Source organism: Thamnophis sirtalis, unplaced genomic scaffold (assembly GCF_051295495.1).
Source record: "Thamnophis sirtalis isolate CommonGarterSnake01/CBP01778 unplaced genomic scaffold, rThaSir2_p1.2 scaffold_9, whole genome shotgun sequence".
NCBI lineage: Eukaryota > Metazoa > Chordata > Lepidosauria > Squamata > Natricidae > Thamnophis > Thamnophis sirtalis.
The window spans coordinates 75,265,352-75,287,074 of record NW_028261389.1 but is presented as its reverse complement, the minus strand read 5'-3'; the positions used below and the strand labels follow the sequence as shown (position 1 = coordinate 75,287,074).

General features: G+C 42.4%; 1 protein-coding gene across 1 annotated transcript in view; it reads left to right on the top strand.

The window, feature by feature from the left end:
* Positions 1 to 21,723, top strand: part of RELN (reelin) — a 389,713-nt gene that overhangs the window by 153,068 nt on the left and 214,922 nt on the right. The window contains exons 4-8 of the mRNA XM_087722293.1: positions 1,654 to 1,724; positions 5,471 to 5,503; positions 8,772 to 8,850; positions 12,954 to 13,050; positions 18,832 to 18,883. Of these exons, the coding sequence (XP_087578419.1) occupies positions 1,654 to 1,724; positions 5,471 to 5,503; positions 8,772 to 8,850; positions 12,954 to 13,050; positions 18,832 to 18,883 (332 nt within the window). The remainder of the gene's footprint in view (positions 1 to 1,653; positions 1,725 to 5,470; positions 5,504 to 8,771; positions 8,851 to 12,953; positions 13,051 to 18,831; positions 18,884 to 21,723) is intronic.

Below are 21,723 nucleotides of genomic sequence, written 5' to 3'. Positions count from 1 at the left end.
ATTAAATACCTTACCTAATAAAATATTCGGGAAATACAGGGAGTCCTCAATTTACAGTACAAGCAGCATTGAGCCCCAAATTTCTATTGTTAAGTGAGGCATTTGTTAAGTGAATTTTGCCCCATTTTATGACCTTTCCTGGTTGTTAAGTGAATCGCTGCAGCTGTTGAGTTAGTGACATGGCTATTCAGTGAATCTGGCTTCCCCTCTGGACTTCGCTCGTCAGAAGGTCGCAAAAGGGGATCACTGTGACCTTGGGACACAGCAACGGTCATAAATATGAGTCAGTTGACAAGCGGGTGGATTTTGATCACGTGACCTGCAAAGGTTGTAGCTGTGGAAAATGGTCATAAGTCATTTTTTTCGGTGCTGTTGTACCGTTTCCCCCCGAAATTAAGACAGGTTCTTATTTTTCTCTTGACCATTGAAATAAGCACTTGGCCTTATTTTCGGGGAGGTCTTATTATTTTTCAGGTGCAGGAGCGGGCGAGCATGGTCACCTCATGGCTGCTGCTGTGTTGCAATATTTTGGGGACAGGTTTATTTCCGGGGGAGAGCTTATTTTAGCGCATGCGCTCAAAAGCCCGATTGGGCTTATTATCTGGGGAGGTCTTATTTTCAGGGAAACAGGGTAGGTTTTTGTCTGCCATCAGTTTTCTACGTTTCTATATTCAACTCATTGAAATTATTTTTGAAATTCAGCTTACCTTTCAGCTTTGTGGTCTATAATCCAACTTTATACTCAATGAAAAACAGATACTGATACCCTGTTACAATTACTACATGGTAAAGCCTTAACCATTTCTGCTGAAGATGATTCTGAAGTTATTATAGCAACTTGTAAACCTGTGTTTAATTTTCAGATCATTAACCTCTATATTTTGATTATATTGCTTTTACGACTAGCATGGTACCATGGGCAGTCCTAATTATTCTGCAGTGAACGAATAAAAGATAACAGGGCAGAAAAAGTTGTGCATTGATCTTGTGTTTTAAATAGAGCAAAGCCTGAGCTATGAATTTTGGGCAGAATGGATGCTCAGTTTCTTCATTCAGAAAATTTGCGTGAAGCTCCCCACTAACATTGTTATTGGGCAATGAAAGTATTAAACGGTTGTAAGCCACTTTTTTTGTGCTTTTGTAGCTTTGAACCATCATTAAGTGAACTGTTGTAAATCAAGGACAATCTATACTTCTACATAAAATTTGGACTCTTGGCTATACAAAAGGGAATAAACAAGAAAGCTAACCAGCCATTTTTTTTGACAATGGCTACATCCCAACTTCTTCTTGAGTTTTAAGAATGTAGAAAATAAACTCAGAGATATCCTTCAAAGGTGTGTGGTTTTTTAAATACTACAGGACAAATTTTCTCAACAAGAACTAAGCTCCATTTGTCTTTAAACTGCTTCAGTATTTATAACCAATGTTTCCCAATTTTGGGCGATTTTGAGATATGTGGACTTCAATTCTCAGAATTCCCAGTCAAAATGTCCATTGCTAAGAATTCCGGGAGTTGAAGTCCATATGTTTCCACCTTGTCTAGGTTGGGAGACATTGGTATCGATTGTGTATTTCTTTCCCTAAAAAATGGTCTTTTTGTCCTGCAGTTTAGTTATGCCCTTTGTTTGACATATTTCTTTCCATTTCTAGGGCAACTGCTACTCACAGAGGTCAAATTATATTCAAAGATGCCTTAGCCCAGCAGTTGTGTGAACAAGGAAGTAAGTGTTTGCTTATAAATTTATTTTTCTGTCATTTTAACTTGTATGAATTAACATTTTTAAGTTGGTCAAGAAGAAGAAGAAGAAGCCTCCCATGTTTGTGTGTTTTTTTTAACTGGGATGAGAGTAGAAATATCCAGAACAAAAAAAAAAAAAACTCATCTATTCTGCATTATGCGTTGTGTACCATTAGAAACAAATTATGTCAGTATTTCGAACAAATTCCAAAATTATGATTAAAAAGGAAATCAAGATTAGTTCAGATCAGAGTTGGAAAAAACTACTTCTGTTGCATCCAAAGTTTTATTATAAATTCCTTTATAAGCGGGAGGGGGGGATAGTTTGGAATTATTTAGTCAAATATTACAAAGGCCTATGAACGGAGGACTGAATAGAAGCGTAGCCAAAAATAATTGCATCTGTTCATCTTTAATAAGCATGTATTTCGTTCTGTTTAGATTTTGATTTAAGCACTGAGCAAACCAAGTATGAGTTCCTTGGGGGGGGGGATTTAGCCTTTATTAAACTAGGGGAAAAAAAGAACAAGAAACAAAACGAAAGGGCTATGAAGAATGGAGACTATTGACCCCCAGCTCGTAAAGAGATGCTTGCGGTAGCTTTACGGAGACCCAGAATGGGATCTTTCCCATTCTTATTTATGAAAGAAGAAGCTTTATGGGAACTATTCCATGTGCTTAGGAAAATTGTTCTTTTCATAAGTGAGAACGACAGCATTCCCTGCAGGCAACTGTCACAATCTCCATTGTGGATCCCTTGTTGCGGAAGTCATAACGATGACATATTTTTCGGTATTAACACGAACATTCCCATGAAAGAAACTTTCAACCCTTGGAGATCTTCCAAGTTGTCCATTGTCTGTCAATCCCAAACGTTGAAGACTCAGGGTTTGAACCAGGGGGTGGGAAGAGCAACAGGCAATGGCTGGCGTGCCCAGAGAGATGGCACTGCATGCCACTTCCAGCATTAGTTTCCCATCATGGCTATAGAGCATTGCACAACAGAACCACTAGACCAGTGTTTCTCAACCTTGGCAACTTGAAGATGTCTGGACTTCAAGTCCCAGAATTCCCCAGCCAGCATTCGCTGGCTGGGGAATTCTGGGAGTTGAAGTCCAGACATCTTCAAGTTGCCAAGGTTGAGAAACACTGCACTAGACACAACAACTGTTTCCTCCCCCTCTGCTAGACAAATAATTGTCACACTATCTAGGCTGTATTACTATTACTCTTCTCATCTTCCCTATCTCCTTATGACTATAACTTTATTGCTTGTATCCAAGATTTATATTGTTTTGTTTAGTATCTTGGTATGATTTAAGTTGATTGCTTATTTAGTATCCTATGACTATCAATAAGTGTTGTATCTTACGATTCATGATGAATGTATTTTTACGATGGCTATGGCCAGGGTTTATCACTTATTGCTCATATGTACAGTGAGAGCTTATGAACCAGAGACGGATTCCGTCTGTGTCCAATCACACTTGGCCAATAAAGAATTTTAACTTCTAATGTAGAACAAACTGGGTGCTGCAGGAGACAGGTTTAGTTCAAATTTAAGAAGATTATTGAGATGGCTGAGGCCAGACATCCAATGAATTCCCAGAGAAAGGAAGTCTAATTGTTCTATCTTGAGAATTGAGACTTTCTCACCTTCTCTTTTTCCAAGATTCATTCGCCCCCCCCCCAAAGTAGATAAATGAAGGTTAGGGTTCTTTACGACCATGTCAAACTAAAATTTAAACTTCCACTCAGTTTTCCCAGATCAGAGTTGGATTTAAAATAAGTGTTGGGGTCTTTTGAACTGGTAGAATTCTTACTTGAAGAGATGCAGCACTGTGAAAAATGGATTAAAAATGTATTTTTTTAAAAAAAAAACCTGCCCACTGTTTTTTAATACCAGAAAACATCAATTTTATATAATATTCTTGCTGTGTGACATTTGGGGACTTTATTTAAAATATATGAAGGTCAAAACTGCAGCTTACTGCAATAAAATATAGCTTGCAATAAAGAAATTATTATGAGGGATATGAAAGTATGTTCATCACCCGTTTAATGGTATCTTCGTAGTTCCTTTTATAATTTCTGAGATGAAGAATTAGAATTTGAAATGAGTATAAGATACTTGAGGCAAAAAATTGTAAGGTTTTTTCAGACACATTAAAAAAAAATGAGAAATGAAGTAATTTTAGCATTCAGTTTTATGATCAAGAAGTTAAAAACTTAACTTTTGATACGTGCTGTTCAACCTTACAAATAATTTATCTCAACCAAAATGTAGCTATGACTTCTAGCGGATATTTTTTTTCCCCCGCTGAACTTACCCTATATATATATATATAAACATCCCAATGAAATGTGTGCAAAAATATTTAAATACAGATATCTGGCTTATCAATGGTGGCAAGAAAGGTGCAATGGGGCAAAACTCATTTAATTGTCTCGTTTAGCAACATAAATTCTGGGCTCAGTTGTGCTCGTAAGTTGAGGACTACCTGAATTGTCATAGCAGTCAACACTTTTTCTGTGATTGTATCTTTTTACGTGGTTGCATGTTGCAATCCCAAGAAAAGACACGTATGATTTAAAAAACAAACAAATATCAGGAGCGTTTTATATCCAGATGGATCTCAAATCATCCAGTTTTGGTCACCATGCTATAAAAAAAGATGTTGAGACTCTAGAAAGAGTGCAGAGAAGAGCAACAAAGATGATTTGGGGACTGGAGGCTAAAACATACGATGAACGGTTGCAGGAACTGGGCCTGAAGAAAAGGACCAGGGGAGACATGATAGCAGTCTTCCAATATTTAAGAGGCTGCCACAGAGAGGAGGGAGTCAAGCTGTTTTCCAAAGCACCCAAAGGCCAGACAAGGAATAATAATGGATGGAAACTGAACAAGGAGAGATTCAACCTAGAAATAGGGAGACATTTTCTGACAGTGAGAGCAATCAACCAACAGAAGAGAAGTTGCCTTCAGAAGTTGTGGGAGCTTCATCCCTGGAAACTTTCAAGAAGATACTGGACTGCCATCTGTCAGAAATGGTGTAGGGTTTCCTTGGGTAGGGGGTTGGACTAGATGACCTACAAGGTCTCTTCCAACTCTGTTAATCTGTATATGTATCACCTTCTCCCCTTCGAATCTGGATTCTTGAACAGTCTAAAATGGGTATTAAAATAGACCAGCTTTATGCAAAATGACCATCTTCCTTAAATTAACATACTACTTATATTTACACCTCTCCTTTAAAAAAAAAAGCTTTGCCTCTCTCTTCCATTTTAATTGGTAATGTTCAAAGTTGGCTATGGTCAAAGACTACTGGTGGGAGGGAATGTTAAAATATTTATGACTGGGAGAGACATGGGAACAAGGTCAGCAAATGAATAGGCATAGCAACTAAGTCAGCCAATGGGAGCTTAAAACAGATCTGAGTCTGTGCAGAGAATTGAAAATGAAACTTAAGCAGCCTGCTGCTCTGAGAAGTAAACTAGCAGTCTGTCTGGGCTTGTCTGCTGAAATGAAGCTAACTGCTGGTGTTTGCCTGTAACTCTCCTGCCTTGTGCTTACTTGGAAGAACCACCTGTTGGTATTGTACATTGATTCATCTATTCTGATGTATATAAAGAAGTTAATGAAACGTGTGTGTGCTTTCTGGATTTGGATTTATGCAACAAACTCTTACAAAAAAATATAATTATTTTCTTTTTGTTCTTCTTTTGCAGGTCCAACAGAAGCTCCCTTCCATCCTCTCTTAGGTACGTCAATAAATTAATGTTTCGGGATTTCAGACGGCGGTTCTGGGTATCCGGTTTGGAATGCTTGAATGATTGCATTTTTAAAGTAATATCTCATTTGAAAATATATACCTAGGTCATATCAATCCATTTTTATTATGGTCACAAGCCAATGTTACAAATAAAAGCATTAAAAATAGTAAAAAAAACTAAAAATAAGAGATAGACATGATAATATATTGCAATGGTTGGTAGAATTATCAGCAAGGACTTGGAGTTTGCCTAATTTTGCATACAATTTGCAAACCATTCATAACATAATTTGGCCATATTCAGAGAAACTACTTTGTACTGATCTAATAACAGTTGTTGCACGTAAAAGGAATCAGTACCAGTAGTCCTCTGCTTACATCATTTCATTTAGTGACGGTTCAAAGTTAACCTGTTTCCCCGAAAATAAGACCTCCCTGGATAATAAGTCCAATCTAGCTTTTGAGTGCATGCACTAAAATAAGCCCTCCCTGAAAATATTGCAACACAGCAGCAGCCATGAGGTGGCCCCGCTCACCGCCTCCTGCACCTCAAAAATAATAAGACCTCCCCGAAAATAAAGCCAAGGACTTATTTCAATGGTCAGGAGAAAAATAAGAACCTGTCTTAATTTCGGGGGGAAACGGTACAACAGCACCGAAAAAAGTGACTTATGACCATTTTTCACAGTTACAACCTTTGCAGGTCACATGATCAAAATTCACCCGCTTGTCAACTGACTCATATTTATGACCGTTGCTGTGTCCCAAGGTCACAGTGATCCCCTTTAGCGACATTCTGACGAGCGAAGTCCAGAGGGGAAGCCAGATTCACTGAATAGCCATGTCACTAACTCAACAGCTGCAGCGATTCACTTAACAACCAAGAAAGGTTGTAAAAGGGGGCAAAATTCACTTAACAAATGCCTCACTTAACTATAGAAATTTGGGGCTCAGTGCTGCTTGTACTGTAAATTGAGGACTACCTGTATTTCCTGAATATTTTATTAGGTAAGGTATTTACCTAATAAATATTAAGGTAAGGGTAAAGTGGCTCAGTGGCTAAGATGCTGAGCTTGTTGATCAGAAAGGTCACTGGTTTGAATCCCTAGCACCACATAGCGGAGTGAGCTCCCGTTGTTTGTCCCAGCTTCTGCCAACCTAGCAGTTGGAAAGCACGTAAAGAATGCAAGTAGAAAAATAGGAACCACCTTTGGTGGGAAGGTAACAGCGTTCCGTGCGCCTTCGGTGTTGAGTCATGCCGGCCACATGACCACGGAGACGTCTTTGGACAGTGCTGGCTCTTCGGCTTAGAAATGAGATGAGCACCGCCTCCTAGAGTCAGGAACGAGTAGCACATATGTGCGAGGGGAACCTTTACCTATAAATTGAGTCCGTGAGTTCTTATAGGTCAAAAGCAATGGGAAGGAAACCATATGAAATAATTGCACGGATGTGTGTTCCATTCGGCTTCATCCCACATTCATGACACTGAAATCCCTTCGCTTCAGGTGCATAAAAGGAGCTTGGGAAAGCAACGGGGGTGGTGGTGTTGTTGTTGTTGCTGTATTTCTAGATTAATCCCAGATTGTTCTGAAAATCATAACTGAGCCTTTTCCAGCCTGTTGTTGCGTCCCCTAAATGCTTAGCGAAAAAGGCGAACAGATGAAGCTAGCAGATGGCACTCTGAGTCCCACAAATATGTTTGTGCTCATTTGTTTATGACTCTGGCCCTCTGCAGACAGTGGGATTTCAATTTTTGGCAGGGGTTTCCAGACCACGTAGGCGAGGCAGAAAATGTAGCATCGAGCAGGCAAAACCACAACCGGGGCTTACAATTCGAATGTACTTCTGTTGTCGGCTACGATGGAAAGATTGCAAGGCCGAACTTGGGTTTTCGAAAAGTAGAACGGCGTTCTCATTCGGTTAAATGAGATTGAAATATTGATTGCTGGGTTTCAGGGGGGCGGGGGGAAACCCCATGATAATAAGACAAGCGAACTCTCATCTCACGCGAGGTCAGAAGTTCTGCAAGAGTTAGTGTGGCACGGTGCAGAGGCGAGTTGCTCCCGGTTCAGCTGAACCGGTAGTGTCATTCAGACTGCAGAACCGGCAGCGACGCAGGTCTACCACGTCCCCGAACCAGTTCCCTTGACGGTTGCTTCCCTGCTGCCATTTTGTTTTTTAGTGGCTGTGTATGCCAGTGGTGGGTTTCAAAAATTGTTGGAACCTACTCTGTGGGTGTGGCCTCCTTTGTGGGAGTGGCTTGCCACCCATGTGACCGGATGGGAGTGGCTTGCCGCCCATGTGACTGGATATGAAGATGCCGACGACACTTGTCAGAACCACCTTAAATTACCTCAGACACAGCACTGGCCTGCATAAGAATAGGATGTAAACTTGTTTTTTAACTTTGGTTTGCATTAAAACAACTTCAACACACGCAATGTTCTGATTGCACCACAAACGCAGTAGTCATCCTTACCTTTCACAGAGGCACTGAGTTTTGTAAATATGAGCATGATAGTGTAGAATAATCATATCCAAGGACCAGTGGTGGGTTTCAAAAAATTTTGGGACCTCTTCTGTAGGTGTGGCCTGCTTTCCGGGTCCACTGGTGGAACCTCTTCTAACCGGTTCGGTAGATTTGACGAACTGGTTCTACCGAATAGGTGCGAACTGGTAGAAACCCACCTCTGGTGTATGCGCAATTCACTGTAAATTGTTCTGCGTGTGCGCGAACAACAATTGACATTGAACAATGCACTCGCATACAGCATGCATCTGGCATTGCGCGCAAGTTACAAACCGGTAGTAAAAACCACCAGCAACCTACCCCTGGTATGGTGGTGATGGATTGTGAAGTGCGAGCTCAGCGAACCGGTTGTTACCCTGGTTGAATCCTGCCACTGGCTCTTAAACCTTAAAAATATCTTTTTTCATGGAGATGCACAACAGGAAGATAAGTACACCAGCTTTTCCCAATTCCGGGAAAAGAACCAGTTACTTTTAAGAAGTTGCAGTCTATTAATTAATTAGACAGTTGCATAAATGCCTCTCCACATTCCTAAAGCATCTCTGGAAAAGCTACACAATTTTTGTTTCCAAGAAATGGAATACAAGCGCTGGGGGTTTGAGCTGCCTGTACTCCCTTTGAACTGCATTCTCATGGCGTAAGGATTTAAATAAGAGATATTAGGCACCCTGGACGAATTTAGTTTGTCTAAAGATACTATGGGTTGTCTTCTCTTTCGTTTCAGCCGAGATGCACAGCGACAGCATCATTTTGCGGGACGATTTTGATTCTTATCCTTTGCCAGGACTGAATCCCGCGATGTGGTAAGTTCAGCTGCCTGTATAGATTTATTTGGCAGAAACAAAGTGTTGAAGGCTGCCCAATTTTTTTTCTGTGGAATAGAAAACTTCTCAAAATCCCCAGTGGCCTAACATCTAAAAGATAAATGAGTTTCAAGGAAGGAAGAAAGGAAGGGAGGGAGGGAGGGAGGGAGTGAGGGAGGAAGGAAGGGAGGGAGGGAGGGGGGAGGGAGGGAGGGAGGGAGGGGGGAGGGAGGGAGGGAGGGAGGGGTGGACGTATGGAGGAATAGCAATAAAACTTATATACCTCTTCACAGTGCTTTACAGCCCTCTCTAAGCGGTTTACAGAGTCAGGCTATTTTCCCCAACAATCTGGGTCCTTATTTTACCGACCTCCGAAGGATGGAAGGATGTGCAGTATATACCTTGAGCCAGTCAGGATTGAACTCCAGACTGTGAGCAGTGTCAGCCTGCAATGCTGCATTGTAACCACTGAGCTATCATGGAGGGAGGGGTGGAGGGAGGGAGGGAGGGAGGGAGGGAAGGAAGGAAGGAAGGAAGGAAGGAAGGAAGGAAGGAAGGAAGGAAGGAAGGAAGGAAAGAAGGAAGGATAAAATGGCATGGGTGATTTTTGACCCATGGCTGACCTTTTTGACCTTGAGCCAGTCAGGATTGAACTCCAGACTGTGAGCAGTGTCAGCCTGCAATGCTGCATTGTAACCACTGAGCTATCATGGAGGGAGGGGTGGAGGGAGGGAGGGAGGGAAGGAAGGAAGGAAGGAAGGAAAGAAGGAAGGAAAGAAGGAAGGAAGGAAAGAAGAAAGGATAAAATGACATGGGTGATTTTTGACCCATGGCTAACCAATGGATTTAGCCCATTTTTAAATCTTCCTGAGCGTTGCTGCTCAGTGGATATCCAGCTTCATTCTGATCTTCTTGAACAGTTTCTTGATTAAAATACAGGCAACAATCTTTTCCATAGCACCAAGGTTTGGGAAAACAAACATTTCCTTAATGGGCATTGTTTTTAATAACAGCCTCCTAGTCTTGGATCGTCCTTTGACAATCTCTCTCGGTGCCATCTGTTGCGGGTGGCATCGTGCCTCTCTATTAACCGATCCAGGCTCTCTGTAGTAGAAGCTTTCTGTGTCTAGTAGCTGTTTGGGCAATCATCTCGGCTTGTTTAATCTCTGCCTAAACCCAGAGACTGATGCACTTAATAGATGCTTTCGGGGGAAAGCAAAATATGCTTTCTCGTCTCAGATGCCTGCCACAAAAGCCATTGAGCATTGTGCTCCTGTCAAGCATCCCGCAGATGGCAAGGATCGAGGAAGCAAGCGAGGATTACACAAACGCTACTAAGGGCTTCTGTAATGCAGGCATTGGGCATTGGGTAAAATCTGGACTCTTGAAAAACCACAAGCGTCATATCCAAACTTAATTGATTAGTGAGTTCATTAAGAGGGGATCTTAATGAGAATAAATGACAGTAAAAATATGAAGCATAATATAGGTAAATAATATTTGGTCATAAGTAGCTAAGTTTAAATAAATGAAGAAATGTACATAAAAATGGACAACGAATAAGGAGATTATGAATGAAAGATAGAAATGTATAGTAGGGAAAACACTAACTGCAAAGAAACCGATTCGGAACTGCGGTATGATATACGATGGAACTTATTGTTCCTATGTTGTTTTTAAGTTGTGTGTTTGTTTCTGTTGATGTGCTTATGTGTTTAAAATAATTTAAAAAAAATCTATCTGACACGCTGTCCATTACACTCCCAAACTCCTTAGCAGGAACGCCTTCACTTGGCTAAGACACTGAGCTTGTCGATCAGAAAGGTTGGCAGTTCGGCAGTTCGAATCTACGTGAGCAGGGGGTTGGACTAGATGACCTCCAAGGTCCCTTCCAACTCTATTACTCTTTACTGAGCTTGTCTCCTAGTTGTCTCATGGCCATCAAGTTAACCCTTTAATTTCAACCAAACCAAGTGTAAATATATTGTCTAAATCAGGGAGTTCCAACCTTGACGATTTTAAGACTTGTGTGCTTCCTTAATTCCCCAGCCAACTTTGCTTTGCTGGCTGAGGGATTATGGGAGTTGAACTCCATAAATTTTCAACCAAAATGGGCCAATATGGAAGGTGGACGATTGTAAAACTAGAAGAAGCTTGGAAATTTTCTGGAAGATAATCGACATGACAAGACCCTTTAGGACAGAAATCTAACTATTTCTGGAAATGTAGCTGCAAAGCCATGTGTATTTTTGCTTTAGCCTTAGGAAAGCTTTAACAATTAAGCAAAACACACAAAATCGTGTGACATAATAGTTAAGAGGTTGGATGGATTGCTAGCGTTGAGTTGCCTGTCAACCAAGGAACCACATGGGTTGACTTCAGGCCAATCATCCTTTCTTCTCTTCAACCTTCCTCCCAAGGTTTGTGTTGGGGGTGAAATTGGAATTCTATATATGCCACATAATCTGTAATATTTTTTTAAAAAGAACCTGGATATAGATCGTTAAGAAAGTACTGTTCACTTCTCTTAACTCTTAACAGGATAGTTTGCCATGTCTTAGATAGGACAGGGAAAAGTTTTGTGGGGTTTAATGTTTTCAACCACAACACCACTGAGGCCCATGGACAATGATCGGTTCCTTAACTATGTATTCAATAGCAATAGCAATAGCAGTTAAACTTATATACCGCTTCATAGGGCTTTCAGCCCTCTCTAAGCAGTTTACAGAGTCAGCATATTGCCCCCAACAACAATCCGGGTCCTCATTTTACCCACCTCGGAAGGATGGAAGGCTGAGTCAACCCTGAGCCGGTGAGATTTGAACAGCCGAACTGCAGAACTGCAGTCAGCTGAATTAGCCTGCAGTGCTGCATTTAACCACTGTGCCACCTCGGCTCTTCAAGACGGACAGTGATTAATATTTATATGTGTTTATATGTTAGGTGTAAGTATATAGTACATAGAAAGGGACGTGGTGGCTCAGTGGCTAAGACACTGAGCTTGTCGATCAGAAAGGTCAGCAGTTAGGCGGTTCGAATCCCTAGTGCCACATAATGGAGTGAGCTCCCGTTACTTGTCCCAGCTTCTGCCAAGCTAGCGGTTCAAAAGCATGTAAAAATGCAAGTAGAAAAAATAGGAACCACCTTTGGTGGGAAGGCAACAGGGTTCCGTGTGCCTTCGGCATTTGGTCATGCCGGCCACATGACCACAGAGACATCTTCGGGCAGTGTTGGCTCTTCAGCTTTGAAACGGAGATGAGCACCGCCCCCTACGGGAACTTCCCTTCCAACTCTGTTATTCTGTATACTATCTTTGTTGTGGCCTGCCAGCCACTGGCACCTCCAGCAGCCGAATCAGAGGAGGAGGAGGTGTGGGAGTCAAGGCAACCTGAGGGCTCTGAGGGGGAAGAGGGAATGGAGCTGGCAGAGAGAGAAAGAGAGAGAAAATGAGAGCGAGAAAGAATGAGAGAGAGAATGAGAGAGAGAGCGAGCGAATGAGAATGAGAAAGAATGAGAGAGAGAGAGAGAGAGGGAGAGAGAGAGAGAGAGAGAGAGAGAGAGTGTCTGTCAGCCCTCAGATGGAGAGTCAACAGGCCCCAGGTCTGGAGGTGGCTGATGAGAAAGAGGAGGAACAGATGAGTCCAGTGCCTGACTCACAGAAGGCAGAGGAGAGGAGAGCAGTGGAAACCTATGGGCCGGTCCTTGGGACAACAGAAAAGCCACCGCTGCTAGCGAAGCCCCACCCTAGCTCTGGGGATCAAAGGCAGGGGACAGAGATGAATAGATGTGGCAGAGGAGAGGAGAGCAGTGGAAATCTATGGGCCGGTCCTCGGGACTGAAGAGCCACCACTGCTAGCAAAGCCCCACCCTAGCTCTGGGGATAAACAGCAGGGGGCGGAGATGAATAGATGTGGCAGACAACTAGTCATCTTCCATCTGGACAGACTTGTTAGCCGGCGTTGAGAGGGAAACTTTTTTCCCGGCGCTCCGAATAAAGGAATCTTTTGAGTTCACGTCAGAGGATTTGTCATGTTTTCGGGCGCTGGGTCAGAACAACCTTCTTCCCTGGTGCTTCCAACTCACTTGGATTCTTTGCCTTGCAGGTTTGAATGCAGCAACTGTGAGGTTGGAGACCAGTGTGGCGTCATCATGCACGGGAGTGCCGTCACTTTCTGCGAACCATACGGGCCGCGAGAACTAGTAAGTCTTGGCCAATCTGACTGGTTTATGATGGTCTCGCTTTTTGAATATCCCACCTGGTGGTAAAAGTTCATTCATCTTACACTCCTCGCCGACAGTTTCATAGATCTGCTTCCTTTCCTTGGTCCTGAACACATTTTTATCCCCCCCACAAATAGTAAACATTGCTTTTCCAACTTTGTGGTCGAAATGTTTCCTTTAAATCTTACCGCCTTCTTCCACCTTCTTTGTAAAATTTCTTTGTTCTCCTGCTTTTCAACTCTGAAGAGTCTTGCCAGGGAAAGTACAGGTAGTCCTCGACTTACGCCCACCACTGAGCCCAATATTCCTGTCGCTAAGTGAGTCGCTGAGTGAGTTTTGCCCCGTTTTACCATCTTTCTTGCCAGAGTTGTTAAGTAATTCAGCGCTGTTGTTAAGTTTGCTTTATTGCTTTGTGCTTTATTTTTATTTGGCATTTCGGTACCTCCCATCTCCTTCAGAGAGGGAGGTTTTAAGGAAGGATTGATCATTTAACATTTTTTTTGAAACCGTAGTGCGGTGATTTTCAACCATGGCAAATGTTGTGACCTAGGCTTCCCAAAAGCACGAAGCCGACTCCTCGTCCTGATAAAGCTCCTTTTATTTAGTTTATTTAGAATTTCTCTCCAGCAAAGTTCCGGCCAACTGTCTTTCATGAGATTTCACAACTACAGGCCTTTATCATGCTTGGAGAGCTGCCAGGCCGATATCTTCCAAACTCCACTCTGTAGCAGCAATTACTTTGCAAGGAGTCAGGAACAGATCTTCACCCTACTGAATTGAACTAATTGTCTCCTGCAAACTCCACTCCCCTTTCGCTCCTCTTTATTCCCTATGGGAGGGGCCATTCACCGTCCACCTGTGCCTTTTCTCCTGAGTCGACCCTTGTTTCTTAGCTGTTCCCTTCTCCTGGCAGCTCTGCGCATGCGCACACTGGGAACAGGCTCCAGCTGTTCTTCTGCCCCACTGATCTTCGACTCCGAAGGCAGCTGATAACTGGCATATGTCTCTGGCCCCCTCTCTGACTCTGACACAGAGCCCTCATCAGAGCCTTCCCCAGACTCCAGGACTGGCCCATCTTCCTCCCCAACCTCCGCACTATCCGAATCTGCTGCCAGATCCACTGGCCACTAGCGGGCCAGAACAGCAACTTTAAGATGCTTGGACTTCAACTCCCAGTATTCCCCAGCCAGCCATGAATTCTGGGAGCTGAAGTCCACAGAACTTAAAATTGACAAAGTCAAGAAACATTGCAGCAGATTGAAAATAGTTAAAAAGTTTTATCACATCATCCTGTTTAATGAATGTGTTTCTGGTTCTGAGCCTCATAACCACAGGCTCCTCCCAGATATTAGAACACTACATAAGTACAGGTAGTCCTCCCCTTACAACAGTTCATTTAGTGACCATTCTAAGTTACCACGCCACTGGAAAAAGTGACTTATGACCATTTTTCACACTTACGAGCGTTGCAGCAACACTGGGGGTCATGTGATCACCTTTTGCACCCTCCTGAGAAGGGGAAACCCGATTCACTTAACAACCAGTTATTCGTTTAGCAACTCTGATAAAATGCGGAAAACTCACTTAACAACCATCCCATTTAGCAACAGAAATGTTGGGCTCAATTGTGGTCACCATTCAAGGACCGCCAACATTCATTGAGTTCACTCAGCATGTGGGAACAAGCTTTGAGTTAAAGGGCATATTCACTTTGAGTTCGTGAATATACAAGTTTAAGGAATAGTCGTAAAAATATTGCATTTCCCCACCCAAGGTTATTGCAAAACTGAAGATACATTATTCTAGGCAGTTTTAGTGGCTTGGCTGACAACTACTTTTAATTCATGGCCCTTGGCTGGGACGGAAGGACCATCGTGCAGTGATTTGCATTGGATATTTAATGTCCGGGTTCTTCTAAATTAAAAGAGCTCAGACAATGTTCCACCCCAGATGAAATAGGCAATAATTCTTAAATGGGGTGCGTGGCGATGCCAGGATTTGCCTCCTGGCCAAATTTTTGAAGAGCAAAATTATACTGACTCATTTCCTTACTCGTATTCTCAATGATCCATGGTTAAACAGTCTCTCCGCAATGTTGGAGAGACCACACATTAGCAAACAGCAGCAGAATTTATGTTACTTGTGAATATGATGCCACGATCCACACACCAGATCTGTTAAAGAAAGGTACCAAACACAGCAGGTTCTCTCTGCTTTGGGTATCTTCATTTTATATGACGCTAGCTGGATCCCCGTGCTTCACGACGAAACTATGTGATTGGGCAATGCAGGAGAACTTCGCCTCACATTCCATTGACTCAGTGGTGGTCGGTGATTGAAACACATAAGGGAATATCGCTCCAGCCGCCATGAGTCCGGAAGCAGTTCCATAGATGGAAGGCGTAGACATTTTGTTGAGGTACCAACATTTAGTATTGTAAGGAGCCCCAGACTGCTCCTGAATGAAGGAGTTGAACGTCTGCCAGTTTGAACTGAGGTAACGGAATGTGAGGCAACTGGCAGTTGGAACAGAGTTCTTTTCAGGTGGGGAGGAAGAGTAGAACTCCTTAGCATCAGAGTGTGTTAATTACTGTATAAGAAACACTAATGATCTGATGGTCATTTCAAAAAATCCTTTCTTAGCGAGCACCTAGAAGTCAAGAGGAACATACATGCCAAATTTCAAGTTTGTAGGCTTTACAGTTCTGGAGATTTTGTGATGAGTGAGTGGTATTTGCCTTTTATATATATACTTTAACCTTGTATGGCACCTTTTCTTTCTGCATCACAATTCCTAAATAAAATCTTTTCTCCTTAAGTTTTTTTTTAAAATAAACCGTTTGCCTAAATTTATCTTAATGTCACTTCAGATTTCTTAGCAAAGCTTAAATAAAAACAGTGTTCCCCTTTCCTAATTTATTTGCACGTAGTATTTCCTCACAATAAGTATTTCTTACTATACAGATACAAATTGTATGAATATGTTAGAAATTATTTGTAAGAAATTCCAACAAGGAGGTGATCTTGGACACACGGAGACAAGGTATTCATTCTCATGTCTCCCTATCTGCCCATGAATATGCAGTAACCCAGTGGTGGGTTCTGGATCCCGTTCCAATCGCAGGGCGCACATGCGTCTTAGCACCTCCGTGAGCCTCCGCGATGCTCCAGCTGCTCCGTGGAGCATCGTGCAGGTGCTGTATGGGCCATGCATGTGCGCGGAAGCGCAGAAGCCTTAAAAGAGCCAAGGTGGCGCAGTGGTTAAATGCAGCACTGCAGGCTACTGCTAGATCAGCAGGTCAGCGGTTCAAATCTCACCGGCTCAGGGTTGACTCAGCCTTCCATCCTTCCGAGGTGGGTAAAATGAGGACCCAGATTGTTGGGGGCAATATGCTAACTCTCTGTAAACCGCTTAGAGAGGCCTGAAAGGCCTATGAAGCGGTATATAAGTCTACTGCTATTGCTATAAGACAGATAAGGAGCTCAGGCGGATGGGTGGGCCCTCCAGAGCACCGTACCGGAACAGTATCCGGTGCTCCGGCACGCTCCGGTACGCCTGTACCGGGGCGTACCTCCTGCAACTCACCACTGCAGTAATCACTACTTTGTTATCTCTTCATGATGTTGCTTTAGGTTTTATCTAATTCATACATGAGTGTCAGGTGCAAAAGACCAGGTCCACACCCGAAGGTCCAGCTAAACCGCTTTATTGCTAAACACCTATGCAGAGGAATCTTCTCAACTAAGAGCCAGCAATTGCTTGGGATTAGATAAGTCTGAAAGAAATTCAAGTGAGGTTGGACTTAGTTCATTTGTGATTATATAAGGGATGTGTTGGCTCAGTGGCTAAGATGCTGAGCTTGTCAATCAGAAAGTTCAGCAGTTCGGCGGTTCGAATCCCTAGCGCCACGTAACCGAGTGAGCTCCCGTTACTTGTCCCAGCTTCTGCAAACCTAGCAGTTTGAAAGCACGTAGAGCCAGCGCTGTCCAAAGACGTCTCCGTGGTCACTTGGCTGGCATGACTAGATGCCAAAGGGGCACGGAACGCTGTTACCTTCCCACCAAACGTGGTTCCTATTTTTCTACTTCCATTTTTACATGCTTTTGAATTGCTAGGTTGGCAGAAGCTGGGACAAGTAATGGGAGCTCACTCTGTAACACGGCGCTAGGGGGATTCGAACTGCCGAACTGCCGACCTTTCTAATCAACAAGCTCAGCGTCTTAGCCACTGTGCCACCTTGTTCCATCCTTGGGAAACCTCCAAAAGATCTCTCGTCCTCTGAAAGACAGAAGAGACCATACTTTAGTGCGGGGAGAAGAACTTGATGAACATAAGGGAGAAATAAGTGTTTAAGTACCCTAGAGATTGAAATCCCTAATTGATTTTCTCCAAGCTGCTCAGTGACAATTGGGGAATTTCTAATCACTTTGCTTCTGGCTATAAATTCACTTTCAGGCTAAGTTCCAGGCAGGGATTTGGAGCTCTAAAGAAGTCAATAGGGAATAAGTTATAAAGGCCTAGAACTGTGTTGGCTTTTTTGGCAGCTGCTGCACACTGCTGGCTCATATTTAAATGGTTGTCCACTAGGACTCCAAGATCCCTCTCAAAGTTACTACTGTTGAGTGAGGTACAGGGCTGGGTTCCTGCCAGTTCTAACCTCTTCTATAGAAGAGGTTCCACAAATCTACAGTAGCATTTAGAACCGGTTCCAGCTCCCTCCCCCCGCCGTCCGCCCATCATCAAGATGAAGAGCGAGAGGAGGAATTCTGGGACTTGAAGTCCACAAGTCTTAAAGCTGTCAAGTTTGAACACCCCTGGGTTTTTTCTTTCTAAAGGGTTAGGGGTGCAAGGGTCTTGTAACTTGACAGCTGTAAGACTTGCACACTTCAATGCCAGAGTTTCTGAGCCAACATTTTGGTTGCTAAGCAAGAGCGTTGTTAAGTGAATTTCACCACATTTTACATGTTGGCCACACCCACCCAGTCACATGGCTGCCAAACCACTCCCACCTGGTTACATGGCCGGCAAGCCACTCCCACAAAGCAGGCCCCGCCTACAGAAGAGGTTCTAAAAAAATTTGAAACCCACCACTGGCGAGGTACCACATATATTGTACCTGTGCATTTCGTTTTTCTTGCCTAAATGTAGAACCTTACTCTTTTCACCATTGAATTTCATTTTGTTAGATAGTGCCCAATGTTCAAGTTTGTCCAGATCCTTCTGTATCTTAAGCCTGTCTTCCGGAGTGTTGGCTATTCCTGCCAGCTTGGTGTCATCTGCAAGTTTGATGAGTTCCCCATTTATTCCCTCATCCAAATCATTGATGAAGATGTTGAAGAGTACTGGGCCTAAAACAGAGCCTTGGGGCACTCCACTGCATACTTCCCTCCATGTAGATGCAGTTCCATTGAGGACTACACGTTGAGTGCGGTTGGTCAGCCAGTTACAAATCTATCTGGTGGTGATGCTGTCTAACCCACATTCTTCTATTTTATCTAGTAGTAGATTATGGTCTACTTTATCAAATACCTTACTGAAGTCCAAGTAAATTATATTGACAACATTCCTCTGGTCCAGTAATTTTGTCACTTTGTCAAAGAATGCAATAAGATTAGTATGACATGATCTGTTTTTGACAAATCCATGTTGGCTTTTGGTTATTACTTTGTTTGCTTCTAAGTGTTTCCTGATAAAAGTATAGTAACAAATGAATTTGGTGGGTCAATTCAACAATTCTCCTCCCCTCTTTTTTTTTGTAGATTACCAATGGTCTCAACACAACCACAGCTTCTGTGCTCCAATTTTCAATAGGTAAGTTTTTACAATGACCGTAATTAAAAGGCATAAGAAATGCAACAAAAGTTTATTTTAAAGTTTTACTGTATTTTTGTATTTGTATCTTATCAATTCACTTTGTGCTGAAGACAGAAATGTTTCTACTTTTACCTTCCTTTGGATATTCACTTTTTAAATACTCTTTGTGGTCTAACTAGTATTAATTTCTTTTGTATATGCTGCATTATATTAATTATTTTAAAAAGAAAGAAAAAGGCCCACAAAAGTGTTCATATTTAAAGTACTAAACAGCAATGGTACTTCGCATATAGTCTTATCCAATGAATTTAAAAACATTTAAGCCGGTTAGGCAAAAAAAAAAAATGGAAATTCAAACTGCCTATACACTGCAGCTTTCAAACAATAAAATGCTTTTTTACAGATCAAACAAAAAGGCATGGATGAAAAATAGATAGCAAATTAACAGAATGGGGACTTGGAGGTTTTCTAGTCCAACTCCCTATTCAACAGTGGTGGGATTCAGCCGGTTCGCACCTAGCCAAGAGAACCGGTTGTTAACTTTCTAAGCAGTTCGGAGAACCGGTTGTTGGAAGAAATCTCCTTTTGGTTTTTTCCCACTTGACTGGGCTAATCCTGTAAGGAAGGCAGGAAGGAAACATTCTGGTGTTGTTTCTAGCCTAATCTTTATTGCCCTGCTTACAGAAACTGCCTCTCCGGTTAACCCTTACTACATTGTAACAGCTAAAGCAAAGCACCCATTGATGTGAGTGATGTTGAGTTGGCCACGCCCACACGGTCACATGACCACCGAGCCATGCCTACCCACCTGGTCATGAGGGCAGAGAACCGGTTGTTCAATTATTTGAATCCCACCACTGCTATTCAATCAGGGGACCCTATATCATTTCAGACAAGTGACTTACCAATCTCTTCTTAAAGGCCTCCAACTTCTGAAGCCAACCTGTTCCATTGATCAATTGTTCTGCCAGGAAATTCCTCCTCAGTTCTAGGTTGAATCGCTCCATAAGTTTCCATCAGTTGCTTTTCGTCTTGCCCTCGGGTGCTTTGGAGATGAGGCTGAGCCTTTCCTCAGTGGCAGCCCCTCAATTACTGGGAAGACTGCTATCATGTCACCCCTAGTCCTTCTTTTCATTAAACCAGACATATTTAATTCCTGGAACTGTTCTTCATATGTTTCCATCCTTTGTGTTATTGGTTTCCAGTCTTGAAGAAGATGCAGTGTTCATTTCAGTTGTTGACTCTCCATCTGAGGACTGAAGGACAGCCCAGGGTCTGCCCCTCTCTTTCTCTGTGTGTCAGCTCCACTCCCTCTTCCCCCTCGGAGCTCCCAGGTTGCCTTGATGCTGACTCCCACACCTCCTCCTCATATAATTCAGTTGCTGGTGGCCCTGATATAGACAACTAGTTAAATCATCTCCTCCTCATATAATTCAGTTGCTGGTGGCCCTGATATAGACAACTAGTTAAATCATGTGTGAACTCTTCCAGATTTGTGATAGAATGAGCAAAAAACTTTTTTTTAAAAACGAACACGAATCATCAACACAAATAGCAACAAAACAAAACAAAAAAAAACCCCAGTTTTTGAGGAAAGGAGTTGACTGACTGTGGGAAATTAACCATTTGTCTGTAGAGACACCTCGAGAACGAAGAAGCAGTGCGGATGCAGAATTCTAGAAATGTACTTGTAAATTAAATCCTCATTTTTAACAGCCAATTATTCCAGCCGAGTGTTTCTCTCAGTGGGATTGTGATTCTACAGTGGGGAAATTTATTGGAAATGAATGCAATTGGATTAACCCCCTACTCTGAATTAAAATGTAAAATTCAGAAGGTCCCAGGAACGTGTTTTTACAATGGCGTTTTATTTTGATTTGTTTTATTAGTATTTTTAAAATAAGATCTCAGATAAATAATAGCAGTGGCCTTTTAGCTGAGCTGCTACTTTCGAAGCGAATTCTACTGCTTATTTTTCTTGTTTCCATAATACCTAGCTGGCAACAGCGATCCAGCTGGCTTTTTATTTTTTATTATTTTTTGCTTGGTTATTATTATTATTATTATTATTTCTGCGCAGTCAGTACTTCTGAACAGCCTTATAAAATGTCTACTCAACCCGAGCTTCCGCAGAAATAACCCCCATCAAAAACCTACAGCTCTGTCCTTAGCTGTCATTACCTAAAGAAAACGTAAATCGGAGGAATTGTCCAAAAAAACAGAAGTAACCAAAGGATTGTGTTAATTTACAGTCAGAAGCAGATTCCACCGAGTTCTCATAAGGCAGCCAAAATAAACGAAAACCAGGTCCAAATCTGGGGGAAATGTGGCAGGCCTGAAGATGTAAAAGGCTTCCAGGCTTGACAATAAATTTATTTAGTATTACATCTCTATCTTGCATTTTTTCCATGGATTTCAAAGCAGTAAAGCATTTTCCTGCCCAACCTCCTTTTATACTTACCACTATCCTGTAAGGTCACCCAAAACTGATTGCAAAATACAGGTAGTGTTTTACACGCAACCACAATTGGAAATTGGAATTTCCATGGCTAAGCCAAGGGGCTTTTTAAGCGAGTGGTGCCCAGTTTTATGTCCTTTTTTGCCACAGTCGTTAAGTGAATCTCACAGCCATTCAGCAACTCCGACTTCCTCCCTCCCCTTGACTTGTCAGAAGCCAGCAAGGGAAGTCCCAAGTAGCAATAGCTATTAGATTTATATCCCGCTTCGCAGTGCTTTTACAGCCCTCTCTAAGCGGTTTACAGAGTCAGCCTATTGCCCCCCCCCCAAAATATGGGTCCTTATTTTACCCAACTCGGAAGGATGGAAGGCTGAGTCAA